Source organism: Mauremys mutica, chromosome 12 (genome assembly GCF_020497125.1).
Source record: "Mauremys mutica isolate MM-2020 ecotype Southern chromosome 12, ASM2049712v1, whole genome shotgun sequence".
NCBI lineage: Eukaryota > Metazoa > Chordata > Testudines > Geoemydidae > Mauremys > Mauremys mutica.
Window position 1 is genome coordinate 82,782,091 of NC_059083.1, and position 14,762 is coordinate 82,796,852.

A 14,762-nucleotide genomic window follows, 5' to 3' on the forward strand; every position below is an offset into this window, starting at 1 on the left:
TGGGCAGAGGTTGCTGCTGTGCTGTCTCCTTGCAGGGAGTTTATTTTCTTTCAGACTAGAAGCAAGCTTCTGGGCTGGGCAGCCTCTCTAAGGAAGTTGGGTTTGTTGAATAATGACGTGATGGGAACATCCTGCAGGCCTACCTGGCTGGAATGGTTCCTTGCGCAGACTTTGCAGTATGTGCAGCGTTTATTGCAGGTCCTTCTGCAGGATGCTGAGAGGGTAGATGAAGCTGCATTTGCTATAAGTTTGCACTCTCCGTCACTTTCTCATTCCATCACTCTCAGATGGTGAACTGCACCCACTGATGGTTTATGCTGAGGCTCCTGGGGGGAGCTGACCCACTGTGCAGGAGTGCCATTGTGTGAGGAATATATTCAATATGGCCTGATGGTGCTGTTGCCAGGGTGATGGTTTGTTGCCCCTCTAGATTTGCGTTGGAATAACATTGGGCTCCTGGGGGGCCGAGCGTTACTGAGCTGTCTGCACAGCAACAAGACCTTGAGGAGACTGGAGCTGGCTGGGAACAACGTCCCGAGTGACATCCTGAAGGCTGTGGGTATGTGGCCAATGTTGTGTGGGCAAGACCGTGTGCATTCTTTTTCTCACCACAGGGACATGGATGGTGATGGGGCTGCTGCTATCTCAGAGGAGCCCCATGTCTCCCACTCCCTGACAGGAGCCATTTAGGGCCCTGTCGGCTGGTAAGGGAGGAGTTGTGCTGAACTCAGGTACTGCAGGGAGCTGTACTGTGCTAAGGCGAGAGATGCTGGAATTTTCCCAGTTTCTCCCTGCAGAGACTAGCTAGGGAAGAGATGGTTGGGTTTGATTGAGTGCAATCTTGGAGTGTCATGTAAACAGGGAAGGACTCCCCTTCAGTGGGGCTTTGTATTGTCCCGTAGTGGCTGTGGTACAGTTTGGAAGTTGCCAAAAGCAGCCCGCACTGAACTGCATTGCTGTTGTGGGTTTTGGAAGCTATTTCTTTAAAACAACACTTCCTTCACTCTATCCATTGCATCCATATTGTGGGAACAGTCTCCCTAAAAGGGGTCCATGGGGAGGCCACAGGGGTCTGGGTATCATCCTGCTGTAGAACCGCTCTCTGCTCTATTGTTATGGAAATATGTCTCTGTGTCAGAACAAGCCATGGATCACAACCAGGATCGCCAGACCATTCTTGCTGAGAACCACAGCCGGACACGCGTACTCAGTAAGGAGGTGTTTAGTCTGAAGGAGGAGAAGGCTAAGCAGGTGAGTGGCCTACTAATGCTTCAGCAGCTTGACTGGGGCAGCCATGAACGCTGGCTTTCCTGTGAATTGTCTTTGTAAAGTAGCACAGTACCAGGAGTCCTGGCCCAAGGAGCCCCTTGCACATGCTGACATGCTGCGTTCGTACTTGCAGTAGGCACACAGCATTATACAGCAGATTGAGGCTAGGTTGCCCTTGGGAGCAGATCCACCAGCAGGAATGTTGCATTGGAAACATCCCCAGGCTGAAACACTTGACTCTGTGAGCCAAAGGATTTCAGTGGTTTCATTTTCATTCATCCTGTTCTTTCTCTTACTGGGACAGTTCAGTACTTTCCAGTTTATGAAGTTAATACATGTGATTTCCACATCCTCTCCCTCCCTTTGGTACAAAGTCTCTGAGACAGAACACTAGCTTTGGTCAATGACCATAGTCAAGCTGAGTCGTGACACCCATCAGATCACCAGTTTGGCTTCTTCCAGGAGATCAGCTGGTGTTGCTCCCCATGCGGCCCCAAAGGAAGGGTAGGAAGAGGCAGGTCTATGCCACAAACTCCTGCAGTTCACAGTGTCACTGGTGTTTGTCTCATTCTCAGTTCCTGGATTTGATGGATACTATTGATAAACAGAGAGAAAAAATAACCAGGAGCAGCAGGTCAGTGAATCTCTTGGCTCCCTCCTTGCATAGGGGGGAAAGATTGGGTTCTCAGAGTGAAGTTCTGGAACAGCCTTCCAAGGGGAGTAGTGGGGGCAAAAGACATATCTGGCTTTAAGACTGAGCTTGATAAATTTATGGAGGGGATGGTATGATGGGATAGCCTAATTTTGGCAATTAATTTGGCAATTGATCTTTGATTATCAGCAGGTAAGTATGCCCAGTGGTCTGTGATGGGATGTTAGATGGGTTGGGATCTGAGTTACTACAGAGAATTCTTTCCTGGGTGCTGGCTGGTGAGTCTTGCCCACATGCTCAGGGTTTAACTGATCGCCATATTTGGGGTCGGGAAGGAATTTTCCTCCAGGGCAGATTGGCAGAGGCCCTGGAGGTTTTTCGCCTTCCTCTGCAGCATGGGGCATGAGTCACTTTCTGGAGGATTCTCTGCAGCTTGAGGTCTTCAAACCACAATTTGGGGACTTCGATAACTCAGACATAGGCTAGGGGGTTGTTATAGAAGTGGATGGGTGGGATTCTGTGGCCTGCATTGTGCAGGAGGTCAGACTAGATGATCATAATGGTCCCTTCTGACCTTAAAGTCTATGAGTCTATGAGATGGAAGTCTTCATTTGGGGTGGTTAATGTTTTTCTTTTCCCAATTCAGGACATCAGCAGTACGAGTTGGCCAGTTACAGGAAGCCCTGAATGAGCGGCAGTCTGTCATGAATTCATTAAAAGCCAAGTATGGAGGAAAGACTCTGCCCAGTCATGCCATTGTCTGAGAAGTAGGCTGTACTGATCAGAGCTGTGGAGAGAGGAGGGAGTAGCTGGCTCAATATTTCAGTCAGTATTTTGTTAGCACCTAGAGGTCCCAGTCAGGATCAGGGCCCATTGTACTGGGTGCTGCACAAATGTAGTAAACACAGTGACTGCCCCAAAGAGCTTGCATGCTAGAAGAAATAACAGACAAGCAGGTGGGCTTAGGAGTAGGTTGAGGGGGACAGTGACAAGGCAGCCCATTGTGGGGATGGGCTCCCAGCAATTTGCAGACTGGAGAGATAAATGGACACTAATTATGTCAGTTTCCAGGGCACCTGGGAACTTGTTGCACTGGACAGACCTAGATGGAGAGGTCTGTGCTGTGAGGCTGTGTCCACTTTTGAGGAGTGGTGTGTGAGGTCTCTGCAGGAGAAGAGATCACATCCTAAGGCCAATGCCTGAAACCCTCCGCCCAACCACGACTACACTTGCAAGGCATGCAACTACATTTGCAGATCAGGGACCGGACTTGCTTCCCACGTGAGAAGCCATAAAAACAAATAAGCCCAAAACTTAAGTCAATGTCAGCTGAACTCTCAGTTGTCAAAGTGATGGGAGAATCCAACAATCATGTCCGTGATCCCCACTGGCCACCTGCCTCACTGCTGTCAATTGGCAATTTCCCATTAGCCTTGATCCCTGTGGAAGTGGATGTTGTACGGGGTTTTGAGGGAGGGCGGCTTGGGGCCTGACAGATTGATGCAATAGGGGCATTCTGTGCATTTGTGGGAGAAGCTGAGAAATGAGCTGCAAGACCTGGTATCACTGGAGAGTGGTTAAGTAGATGGGAAGCTAGACCATGCAGAGCCGACAGAAGGCAAGAGATGGGCTGTGTAGGGCTGGTATGGAGGAGAGGACATGGGCTTGGCTATCCAGGGGTTGGGGACAAGCAGCCTCTCTTTGCAGAGCGGGAGCGAGTTGGCCCATTTGCTGTGTGTGTTTAAGGCCAGTGCTATACTACAGACTTCTGCCAGCAGAGCAGGGGTGTGGTGAGGTGTGATTCTCACAGACAGTGAAGAGGGACCCAATACCTAGGTGAGTGGGCACATTAAATTCACTGTTGAGAAATGCAATATAAGGGGCAGGACATTGAAGGAATAAGTGGAGCTACTCAGGCCCCTTATTGGTGTAAAAATTAACTGTAACAACTGAAGGAAAAGTTCTGTAAGTGTCCTGTAAACAACTCAGCGATCACAATCAGATGCTTCTATTCAGCCTTTTTTACAAGAGCAAAATTGAAAGGCAACAAATTTATAACTGATAAAAAATATTTGTTATGCAATGTAAAATTAGTCTGCTCAATTTCTTGCCACAAGTTTTCATTACAGCCAGGAGCGTAGTAGGATTCCAAAAAGGATCCAATATCTCTTGATAATGAGAGCACCCACAGTAACATTAGATGTGATACAGATACATTAGGGGATACAAGTCCTTGTGCTTCAAGATCTGAGCTAACCACTAACTGATGAGGGGTAGGAAGGAACTGCCCCAATGAGCAAATTATTCTGTAACTGCAAATTCCAGAGTTTCTTGCACCTTCTTCTGAAGCAGCTGGTACTGACCATTGTCTGAGGCAAGAGATGGAGCTGGGAGGACCCCAAGCTGATCCTCTGGCTCTTCCTATGTTGCTGTGAGGTTGTCTTGCTGCATATCCTGTGCTGTCCAGTGTAGAAAATTCATTGGGAGTATGATATATTTTTGGGAGGGACAAAGATTAAAATCTCAGCTGTGCCTTCTGCTGTGTAGACTGCAGATGACTGAAGCTGCATTGGCTCTGTCTGAGCAGAAAGTGCAGAACCTGGGAGAGCTGCTGAGTGCCACAAAGCAGGAGCAAGCCAGCATGACCGAGTGCCAGTTGAAGGAGCTCCGGCAGCAAAAACAGGTGGGCTGGATTGGGGCTGGTCAAAATAACCCAAGTCCCCAACACCATAACTTTCTCCCACCCACAGTACAGATCATTCTCCACAGTCACTATTCTGTACTTCACAGTTCACAGAAGTTCATATATGGAACCACTGACTTCTCATCCCATCCAGCATCCCCTGACACCCCGAACCAGAATGCCACCCAGAATCAAATATTGAAGTGGTATTGGATGGGGGTGTGAGGCCTCAGGAGGTCAGGGATGGGCTTTCCTAATCCTGGGCTCGGTTTGCAGGAAGCTGCTGGTCGGGAAACAAAGCTTCTCCGGGACCTATCTGCTGCCAATGAGAAAAGCCTGCTTCTAAGAAACCAGGTAGGAGAGCAAGCCTAGACTGAAACATGAGGAATTCCCAACATGCTTTTTACTTTGCTAACTGTGTGTAGGTTTCCAGACTCTTTCCTATGGCTCCCACTGGCTAGTGGCCATGCACAGCCAGCCACCTATCCCAGTGCTAGTGGAAGCAGAAGCTCTGTTTGTCTTCACTTCATGGTGGTGATTTCCATTCAGGTGGATGAGCTAGAGAGAAGGTGCAAAGCCCAGCAGGACCAGCTCTTCCAGGTGAAGCAAGATTTGACAAACACAACAGCAGAGCTGAAACTGCGAGCCATGCAGGCAGAGGGTGAGTGGAGGAGCTGTGCAGCCAGGCCTGGGGGGAATCAGAGAATTGAGTTATTGGGGAGCCAGACCCTGAAGTCTGAGCATAAAGATTTATGGTGAGACATGTAGTGTGAGGTGAAGAGTGTGGAGTACCAGGGGGAGACCTTGGTTGATAATCCGTTCTCTTTTAACCTCCAGAACGCCTAGAAATGGAGAAGAAGAGATTTAAACAGGGCCTGGAAGATGTGGAATCCCTTCGACTGAAAGAGGTAAGGACAGGGCCACAGCAGCAACTGAACCAAGTCTCCTCACTGGCCTCTGGGCTACTGACCCCTTTGGTTTAGTTACTGGGACTGTTTGTTGATGTCAGGTGAGGATCCAGCAGCCTCTGGCTCATCCATGGGAACAAAAGGCCATTTATAAAAATAGAAACTCTTTCCCGCTGGCTTGAGCCTGGCAGGAGAGATTGCAGGGCACCCTGCTGCTAGGCCATCCAGCAAGGTTTTGCAGCCCTCAGGAGCATACTCGGGTGTCAGAGATATTTGTCCTTTGATCCTGTCCCCAGACAGTGGCGTAGCCAGGTTTTCAGCGTAGGGGGAGCAAAAAGAATAAAAAAGGCGCCCCCCCCCCCCTTGGCTTCCCCTCTGGCCACGCCCGCTTGGCTCCCCCTCTGGCCACGCCCCCAGACCGGACCACCCCCCCCCCCTGCTCACCTTCCCTCCTGCGCTGCCGCCTGTCCCCGGCTCCTGTCCGAGTGCTTGGCTGTGCCTGCACCGGCCGGCAGGCGCAGCTTCCACGCTGGCCTACCGCCCCCCAGCTTCTCCGGCTGTGTGGTGAGCAGCGCCGGCCGGCAGGCACCGCTTCCGCGACGGGCTGCCGCTGCCGCCCCACAGCTCCTCCGGCCGTGTGGTAGGCAGCGCCATCCGGCAGGCGCTGCTTCTGCGCCGGGCTGCCGCCCCGCGGCTCCTCTGGCTGTGTGGTGAACAGCGCCGGCCGGTAGGCGCCGCTTCTGCGCCTGCCGGCCTGACGGGAAGCAGCTGCTTCCGCGGAATCCCGCCAGCTACATTACTGTCCCCAGAGGGCAGTAACTGAACAGGTGGTGTAATCGTTTTTATCCTGAAAAAGCTATTTTGCTTGAGCAAACAACAAAATGTCTCAAACACCCATTTATGCAATTCAGGGCTAGTGATTGGGGCTCAGCTCTTGTCTCGTTCTAGGGTGCAGTTCACATCAGCGAGAGGTTGTATTATATATAAACTGAGTGCCTCAAAATGTTTCTGCTACTTGTGGCTCCCTGTCTGGGACATGCACGCAGCCAGAATGCACTTGGTGTTCTATATGCTGTGGAGCTCTGATTCAACCACTTTGAATCCAACAGCCTGCCTGCAGTTATCACAGACACGCTTTTGTCTTTATCAGACTTGGCTGATGTTATCAGACTTGTTTAATGTTAGCAGGTGACCCCAACACCACCCTCAGTCCTGAACTTCCCCAGACCGGTGTGCTCTGAAATGTCCAGCCCTCTTCTGCAACATTCAGAGGAATAATAAGATCTGTTTGCTCCTTTAAGGAGACCAGACCCACCAGCTTGCCAAATTACCCAAAGTTCATATTCACTGTAGTACAAACACAGTTGCTTTAGATTAATAGTAAAACAAGTTTATTTAACAAAAGAAAATAGGATTTTAAGTGAATTCAAGTGTAAGAGATAAAGTTAAAAATGGTTACAAGAAAATAAAAGTGAAAATACACATCTACAAGTCTAAAATGGAATCTAGCAAGGTTTGGTTCAAGGCATTGTTCAAGAAGCTTTTCTCACCCACCGTCTTCCACAGTGGCTGACCTTCTCCGTCAAGATCTCTTCCAGAGGCCCAAAGATGCTGATTTCTTTGGCTTCTTGGGTGAAAGAGAGAACTTGAATTTTCTGCCCCTTTCTTTTATAGACCAGTGAACATTTTAAATGGATTCTTCTGAAGGTTACCCCTCAAAGTAAAGTTTATTTAAGCGGTGAGGATGTGACATGCAGCATGTAGTCTGGTAGTGAAGGAGGCCTCATGTTTTATTGTTGTTTTGTTTTAAAACCCTGCTCCTGTTTGCAGGAAACCAAACAATTTGCATTTTTACCACCCCCCACCCCGCCCCTTGAAGGTTCTGTTTACTACCTATATGTAAATCGAGGTAAGCACACATTGCTTTGTTTAGGGTAGGTCTGTTTAACAACTTTGGCCCTGGCAGGGCTATCTGGTTTTGAACAAGTAACATCATAAAGGGGGAATTTATTTTCAGATGATGCTTCACAAAATATATTTTGGACCAAGATTATTGGAGTAGTGTGTATAGTGGAAATACAGGGTGCTTCGAGTCCCAGCTCTATTAGCAGTTCCTCCCTGGGATTTAGGAACTGATTCTCCACTGGCACAGGCAGTGATGAGGAGGCTGTGATCAGATCTGGATTGGATTTGGGTCTCTCAAAACTGTCAAAACCAAAACCTCCCAAACTGTTCTTGGGTGCGTGTGGAAATCTCATGAGATCTGTTTCAGGAAGACCACATCCCAAAGCCTGGGCCTTTCCCAGTGTTTGACTCCGGTCCAAGACCAAACTACAAGGTGGCCTGAGCTCCTGGGAGCTGATTCCAACCCCCTTTCTTCAAAAATGTGGGGGAATTTGTATGCAAGGCTCTGGCTTCCTATTTAAAGGCATTGCTGCTCAGTTGTGTTGGAGCCTCACAGAAGAGTTGTGTTGGGGAAGGAGGAAGCTTTGTTTTCTCTTGCCAGTAGCTGGCTAGAGAGGAGTGTGCTATTCTTCTTCGAGTGATTGCTCCTATGCATTCCATGTAGGTGTGTGCGCGCCGCGCGTGCACGGCTCTCCGGAACATTTTTACCCTAGCAACTCCGGCGGGCCGGCTGGCGCCCCCTGGAGTGGCGCCGTCATGGCGCCCCTTATACACCTCAGCCGGCCCGTCCGCTCCTCAGTTCCTTCTTCCCGCCCGTGACGGCCAGTTGGAACAGTGGAGTGCTCCCTTACCTCCACAACCCTAGTGTTTCTCCATAGTTCTAGTGTAGATAGTTTTAGTAGTTAGTTCAGTTCTTGTTGTAGTTATATATATATTTAGTGTTAATAGTGTCAATAGTTACGGAATTAGAGGGTTTGCCCCTCTTCTTCCGCCCCGGTGCGGGCTTATGCCCGGAGCACCGGGTTTCAAGCCCTGTGCGGCTTGCCAGCGGCCGATGCCGGTTAGCGACCCGCACGACTCTTGCCTCCGCTGCCTCGGAGAGTCGCATCGGCCAGATAAGTGCTCTATCTGCATAGCCTTTAAGCCTCGTACGAGGAAAGAGAGAGACTCTAGGCTGAAGCACTTACTGATGGAGTCTGCGCTCCAACCTCCGGCGCCAGCTCCAGCGGCACCGAAAACCGCCTCGACAAGCAGCGCTCCGACTGCACCGAGCCGCTCCGGCACCGAGCCGGCACCAAAGACCCGGCACCGCTCCCTCTCCCCGGGGAGGAAGCACAAGGCGCCGAAGACGGCTGCCGCAAAACAGCAGCGAAAGCCGTCAGCCCAGCCGCCTCCGACGAAAACGGTGCAGGCTGAGGCAGTGCACGCTAAGTGCACCGCACCGTTGACTCCGGCGCCGCCTGGCCCGTCGAGTCCGGTTCCGCCCAGCTCCCCGGTGCCCACCGAGGAGGAGCTGAGGATCCCGTCGACGCCGGAGGCGTTCGCGACGGCAAGAGAGCTGATCGAGGCGACGGCCCCGTCATATCAGCCGCCGGCACCACTGGTGCGGACATTCAAGTCCCTCGGCAAGCCAGCGATGGTGCGCCCCTCATCTCCGGGCGACCGTGGCGACCGTGGCTCCAGAATCCGGTCTCGATCCCGGTCTATCTCCCGGCGAAGGTCACCGAGGCACCGCTCCCCATCCCGCCGTAAATCGCCATCGCGACGCCGCTCAGCGTCCCGGCACCGGTCGCAGTCCCGGCACCGCTCTCCATCGCGGGGCCGGTCGTACTCCCGGCGGCGCTCCAGGTCCCGGTCACGAAGTCACCGGCACCGCAGCAGGTCCGCGTCCAGGCACCGCGGACATCGGGACTCGCGCAGCCGTTCGAGGCGCCGCAGATCCCGCTCGAGGTCCGGTTCCCGGCACCGCCGGTCGAGCTCCCGACGTCGCCGGTCGAGCTCCCGCCGCCGCCGCTCCCCTTCTTGGCACCGGAGATCCAGCTCCCGACGCCGTAGATCTGGCTCCCGGCACCGGAGATCCGGCTCCCGGCACCGTGCGCAGCACAGGTCCCGCTCGCCACTGGACCCCCGAGACGCCCGGCACCGACCCTCGGCACCGGAGGATCGTCTCACGCCGGCGCTGGACGCCCGCCCAGGCATCGCCACGGCTCCACCCTGGCCCTCCAGGGAACCCTCTGTAGCCTCACCCCAAGGCAGTGCGGTGGATTTCAGAGCCGGTTCCGTTCCCCCGGATCATGGACCCCAGTATTGGGGACATTGGGTGCCCTGGGCGCAATATGAACAGGGGCCTTCCCTGCCACCCAGGCAGCCGGGCTCGGCACCATCGGTACCGGTGGCCACCGTTAGTCGAGCCCCCCCGTCCCCACCGACGCAAGCCGCCGCCCACGACCCTTCTTTGGGCCAGGACTCGCGGCGCCCAGATCACCAGGTGGGCGAGCACCAACAGGAGGAGGTGCTCCCGGGCCACTCCTCGTCGTCCTCTCCAGATGAGGCGGTAGCGGGGGCCTCGCCATCGGGGCCCCCGCCCATTGACCTCAGGGCACACCAGGACCTTCTCCGAAGGGTGGCAAAGGCCATTAACTTGCCCATAGAGGAGGTGCAAGAAGTCGAGGACCCGATTACGGACGTTGTGGGAGATGACGCCCCTGTCAGAGTGGCGCTCCCGTTCATTCGCACCATTCAGAAGAACAGTGCCACTATCTGGCAGTCGCCCTCCTCCGTTGCCCCCACGGCGCGAGGCGTCGAAAGGAAGTATTCCGTCCCGCCCCAGGGCTACGAATACTTGTACGTCCACCCCACCCCGGACTCGCTGGTGGTCCAATCGGTCAATGACCGCGAACGACACGGTCAACCTGCCGCTGCGCCGAAGGCGAAGGACGCCCGGCGCATGGACTTATTAGGGCGTAAAATCTATTCGGCGGGAGGCCTCCAACTCCGTGTCGCCAACCAGATGGCCCTCTTATCCAGATACACTTTTAATATCTTGGGGTGCCTTGCGAAGTTCACGGAGCTAACCCCTCCGGAATCCCGCCCTGAATTCTCAGCGCTGCTGGAGGAGGGCAAGTTAGCCTCCAGAACACTGATCAAAGCGGCCGTAGACGCAGCAGACTCAGGGGCTCGAACGGTAGCATCCGGGGTGACGATGCGCCGCATTGCGTGGCTACAATCTTCCACCCTCCCACCTGAGGTCCAGTACACCCTCCAGGACCTCCCGTTTGACACGAAGGGGCTGTTTTCTGAGAAAACGGATGCCAGAATCCAGTCCCTAAAGGATGGGAGGGTTGCGATACGAACTCTGGGTATGCACACGCCGGCCACGCAGAGGCGTTCGTTCCGCCAACAGCCCTACCGTCCCTTCAACCAGGCCAGGTCTCGGCCGTTTAACAACCGCCGAACGGCCCCCTTCCGCCGTAGACCGTCAGGGGGGCGGCGCAACCAGGCGCAGAACTCGTCCAAGGCTCCGCAGGGCCAAAAGCCGGCCTTTTGACGGGACACCCGAGGACGGCCCATCACTCTCCCCCCAGGATCCACCCCTTTTGTTTTCCAATCGCCTTGCCCGCTTCCTTCCGGCGTGGTCTGCTATAACATCGGACAGCTGGGTCCTCAGCACCATCCAGCACGGCTACCGCCTACAGTTTCTTTCGCCCCCCCCCTCCCACCCACCTTCCCCGTCCCTCTTCAGGGACCCCTCTCACGAGCAAGTCCTCTTACAGGAGGTACAGGCTCTGTTGAGCGTGGGTGCTATCGAGGAGGTGCCTCCCTGCAGGCGGGGCAGGGGATTCTACTCCAGATATTTCCTCATCCCCAAGGCGAAAGGAGGTCTTCGTCCCATCTTGGACCTCCGGGAGCTGAACAGATACCTCTGCAAGCTCAAGTTTCGGATGGTAACCTTGGGGTCCATTATCCCTTCCTTGGATCCGGGAGACTGGTTTGCCGCCCTCGACATGAAAGACGCTTACTTTCATGTGGCGATTTACCCCCCCCACAGACGCTTCCTGCGCTTCATGGTCAACGCGACCCACTACCAGTTTGCGGTGTTACCCTTTGGCCTCTCCACTGCCCCGAGGGTGTTCACCAAGTGCATGGCGGTCGTGGCCGCAACTCTCCGTCGTCGCAGAATCCACGTATACCCCTATCTCGACGACTGGCTGATCCGTGGGCGATCTCAAGAACTGGTGACAGCCCAGGTGTCAGAGATACTGCACCTGTTCCGGTCTCTCGGCCTCCTCGTCAATGCCGAGAAGTCCCAATTAATGCCGACACAGCGATTGGAGTTCATAGGAGCAGTCCTCGACTCCACCCTCGCCAGGGCCTGCCTCCCTCGTTCTCGACACGAGACAATGGTCTCGCTCATTCGCAGCTTACAAGCCTTCCCTTCCACGACGGCCCGGTCCTGCCTTCGCCTGCTGGGCCACATGGCTGCGTGCACATTTGTGACCGCGAACGCGAGGCTGAGGCTCCGTCCGTTCCAGATGTGGCTGACTTCGGTGTACCGGCCCCACCGCGACCCTCTAGATCTGGTGGTCACGGTCTCGGACCCCACTCTCCAGACGCTCACCTGGTGGCTGCATCAGGAGGTGGTCTGCGCCGGGGTTCCGTTTCGCCCCCCTCGCCCGTCGGTCACCCTGACCACAGACGCCTCGGCGCTTGGATGGGGGGCTCACATGGGAGACCTGCACACTCAGGGCCTCTGGTCGGCCCAGGAGCTCTCCCTGCACATCAACGTCAGGGAATTGAGAGCGATCCGCTTGGCTTGTCTCGCCTTTCTTGCACACCTCCGGGACCGCTGCGTCGCGGTATACACGGACAACACGGCAGCCATGTTCTATCTGAACAAACAGGGCGGGGCCCGATCCTCCCCGCTGTGCAAGGAGGCGATGCTCCTATGGGACCTGTGTGTAACCCACTCGATTCGCCTCGAAGCGTTCTTTCTACCAGGGGTGCAGAACACGCTGGCCGACCGTCTGAGCCGGTCTTTCGCTGCCCACGAGTGGTCCCTTCGCCCCGATGTGGCCCACTCCATCTTCCAAAGGTGGGGATTTCCCCAAATAGACCTGTTTGCCTCCAGGACCAACAGGAAGTGCCACAGGTTCTGTTCGTACCAGGGTCGGGCTCCGGACTCCATCTCCGATGCATTCCTCATGTCCTGGACGGGTCCCCTTCTATACGCCTTCCCGCCGTTCCCGCTAGTCCACCGAGTACTGCTCAAGCTACGGAGGGACAAGGCCCGCGTCATACTCGTCGCTCCGGCCTGGCCGAGGCAGCACTGGTATACCCTGCTCCTCGAGCTATCGATCCGGGATCCCATTCCCCTACCGTTATGGCCGGATCTCATCTCTCAGGACCTCGGCAGGCTTTGTCACCCGAACCTGCAGTCGCTGCATCTTACAGCCTGGTTCCTGAGTGGTTGACCGACGCGGAGAGGACCTGTTCTGCGGCGGTGCAGCAAGTTCTCCTTGAAAGCAGAAAACCGTCCACACGCTCGACCTACCTGGCAAAGTGGAAACGCTTTGCCCTTTGGTGCGATCAGCAAGGTCTTAACCCCTTCTCGACCCCTCTCCAGACGGTCCTTGACTACCTCTGGTACCTGAAAGGCCAAGGTCTCGCGATCTCGTCCCTGAGGGTACACCTGGCGGCGCTTTCGGCCTTCCGGCCTGCTGTAGATGGTCGCTCCGTGTTTTCCAACCCCATGGTTGCCCGCTTCCTCAAGGGGTTGGACCGCCTCTACCCGCAAGTGCGGCCGCCGGCTCCTACGTGGGATCTGAACCTGGCTCTCACCCAGCTGATGCGCCCGCCCTTCGAGCCCATGGCCTCCTGCTCCCTCCTCCATCTCACCTGGAAGACGGCCTTCCTCGTGGCAATCACATCCGCCAGACGAGTATCCGAACTCCGCGCCCTGACGGCGGGTCCCCCATATACCGTCTTCCATGCGGACAAAGTGCAGCTTCGGCCACATCCGGCCTTCCTCCCGAAGGTGGTGTCGGCCTTTCATCTTAATCAGGAGATCTTCCTCCCGGTCTTCTTTCCAAAGCCGCACGCCTCACCTCGTGAGCAGCAGCTCCACACCCTCGACGTCCGTAGGGCCCTCGCCTTTTACATTGACCGAACTAAGTCCTTCCGGCGTTCCTCCCAGCTCTTTGTCGCAATTGCGGAGCGCATGAAAGGCGAGCCTGTTTCATCTCAACGGATTTCTTCCTGGGTGACATCCTGCATACGGGCGTGCTACGAACTTGCTCGCGTCCCCCCGTGCCGGCTCACCGCACACTCGACAAGGGCACACGCCTCATCAGCCGCCTTCCTGGCCCACGTTCCCATCCAGGACATCTGTCGAGCGGCCACCTGGTCTTCCGTCCACACCTTCGCTTCCCATTATGCGTTGGTGCAGCAGTCCCGAGACGACGCAGCCTTCGGCTCTGCGGTGCTACACTCCGCCACGTCTCATTCCGACCCCACCGCCTAGGTAAGGCTTGGGAATCACCTACATGGAATGCATAGGAGCAATCACTCGAAGAAGAAAAGACGGTTACTCACCTGTAGTAACTGGTGTTCTTCGAGATGTGTTGCTCCTATCCATTCCAGACCCGCCCTCCTTCCCCACTGTCGGAATAGCCGGCAAGAAGGAACTGAGGAGCGGACGGGCCGGCTGAGGTGTATAAGGGGCGCCATGACGGCGCCACTCCAGGGGGCGCCAGCCGGCCCGCCGGAGTTGCTAGGGTAAAAATGTTCCGGAGAGCCGTGCACGCGCGGCGCGCACACACCTACATGGAATGGATAGGAGCAACACATCTCGAAGAACACCAGTTACTACAGGTGAGTAACCGTCTTTTCCCAATGCTGGGTGACTGCTGTATCTCAGGAATAATAAGGTGCCAGAAACCCACTGAAATGGCTCCTGCTGCTTTGCAGGTGGATCACATGACACATCACATGGAGGCAAGTGAGCGCTCCATGCAGGAGAGAATCCAGAGGCTGGAAGCCATCCGGATTGGGCTGGAGGAGGTGAGAGTGAGTGATCTGGGTGCCTGTGTGTCTGGGAGTCATTGGCTGTTTATTTTAACAAGGGACTTCTACAAAATTTTCCACTGCTGGCGTGTGAGACTCCCTGTGTTGTGGGGCATGAGGGCTGGGGTAGAGATGAGAAGACAAGGGGACTGAGGCATCTGTTGATTTGGTTTCCTATTTAAACAAAAACTCTTTCTACTGGATAGTGGTGGAGCAAGGTCAAACACAGTCCTGGATCAGAAACTGGGTAAGATAGCAGGGCTTGGGCATGCAGTCAGGGGAA

At 54.8% G+C, this 14,762-nt stretch overlaps 1 protein-coding gene across 11 annotated transcripts in view; it reads left to right on the forward strand.

Annotated features, from left to right (window-relative positions):
* LRRC45 (leucine rich repeat containing 45) overlaps nucleotides 1–14,762 on the forward strand; it is a 34,116-nt gene that overhangs the window by 9,782 nt on the left and 9,572 nt on the right. For all 11 annotated transcript variants that reach the window (XM_044982322.1, XM_044982325.1, XM_044982321.1 and 8 more), the window contains 9 exons: nucleotides 431–559; nucleotides 1,139–1,251; nucleotides 1,845–1,903; nucleotides 2,568–2,645; nucleotides 4,469–4,604; nucleotides 4,881–4,958; nucleotides 5,154–5,265; nucleotides 5,442–5,512; nucleotides 14,384–14,476. In XM_044982322.1, coding sequence (XP_044838257.1) covers nucleotides 431–559; nucleotides 1,139–1,251; nucleotides 1,845–1,903; nucleotides 2,568–2,645; nucleotides 4,469–4,604; nucleotides 4,881–4,958; nucleotides 5,154–5,265; nucleotides 5,442–5,512; nucleotides 14,384–14,476 — 869 coding nt within the window. The remainder of the gene's footprint in view (nucleotides 1–430; nucleotides 560–1,138; nucleotides 1,252–1,844; nucleotides 1,904–2,567; nucleotides 2,646–4,468; nucleotides 4,605–4,880; nucleotides 4,959–5,153; nucleotides 5,266–5,441; nucleotides 5,513–14,383; nucleotides 14,477–14,762) is intronic.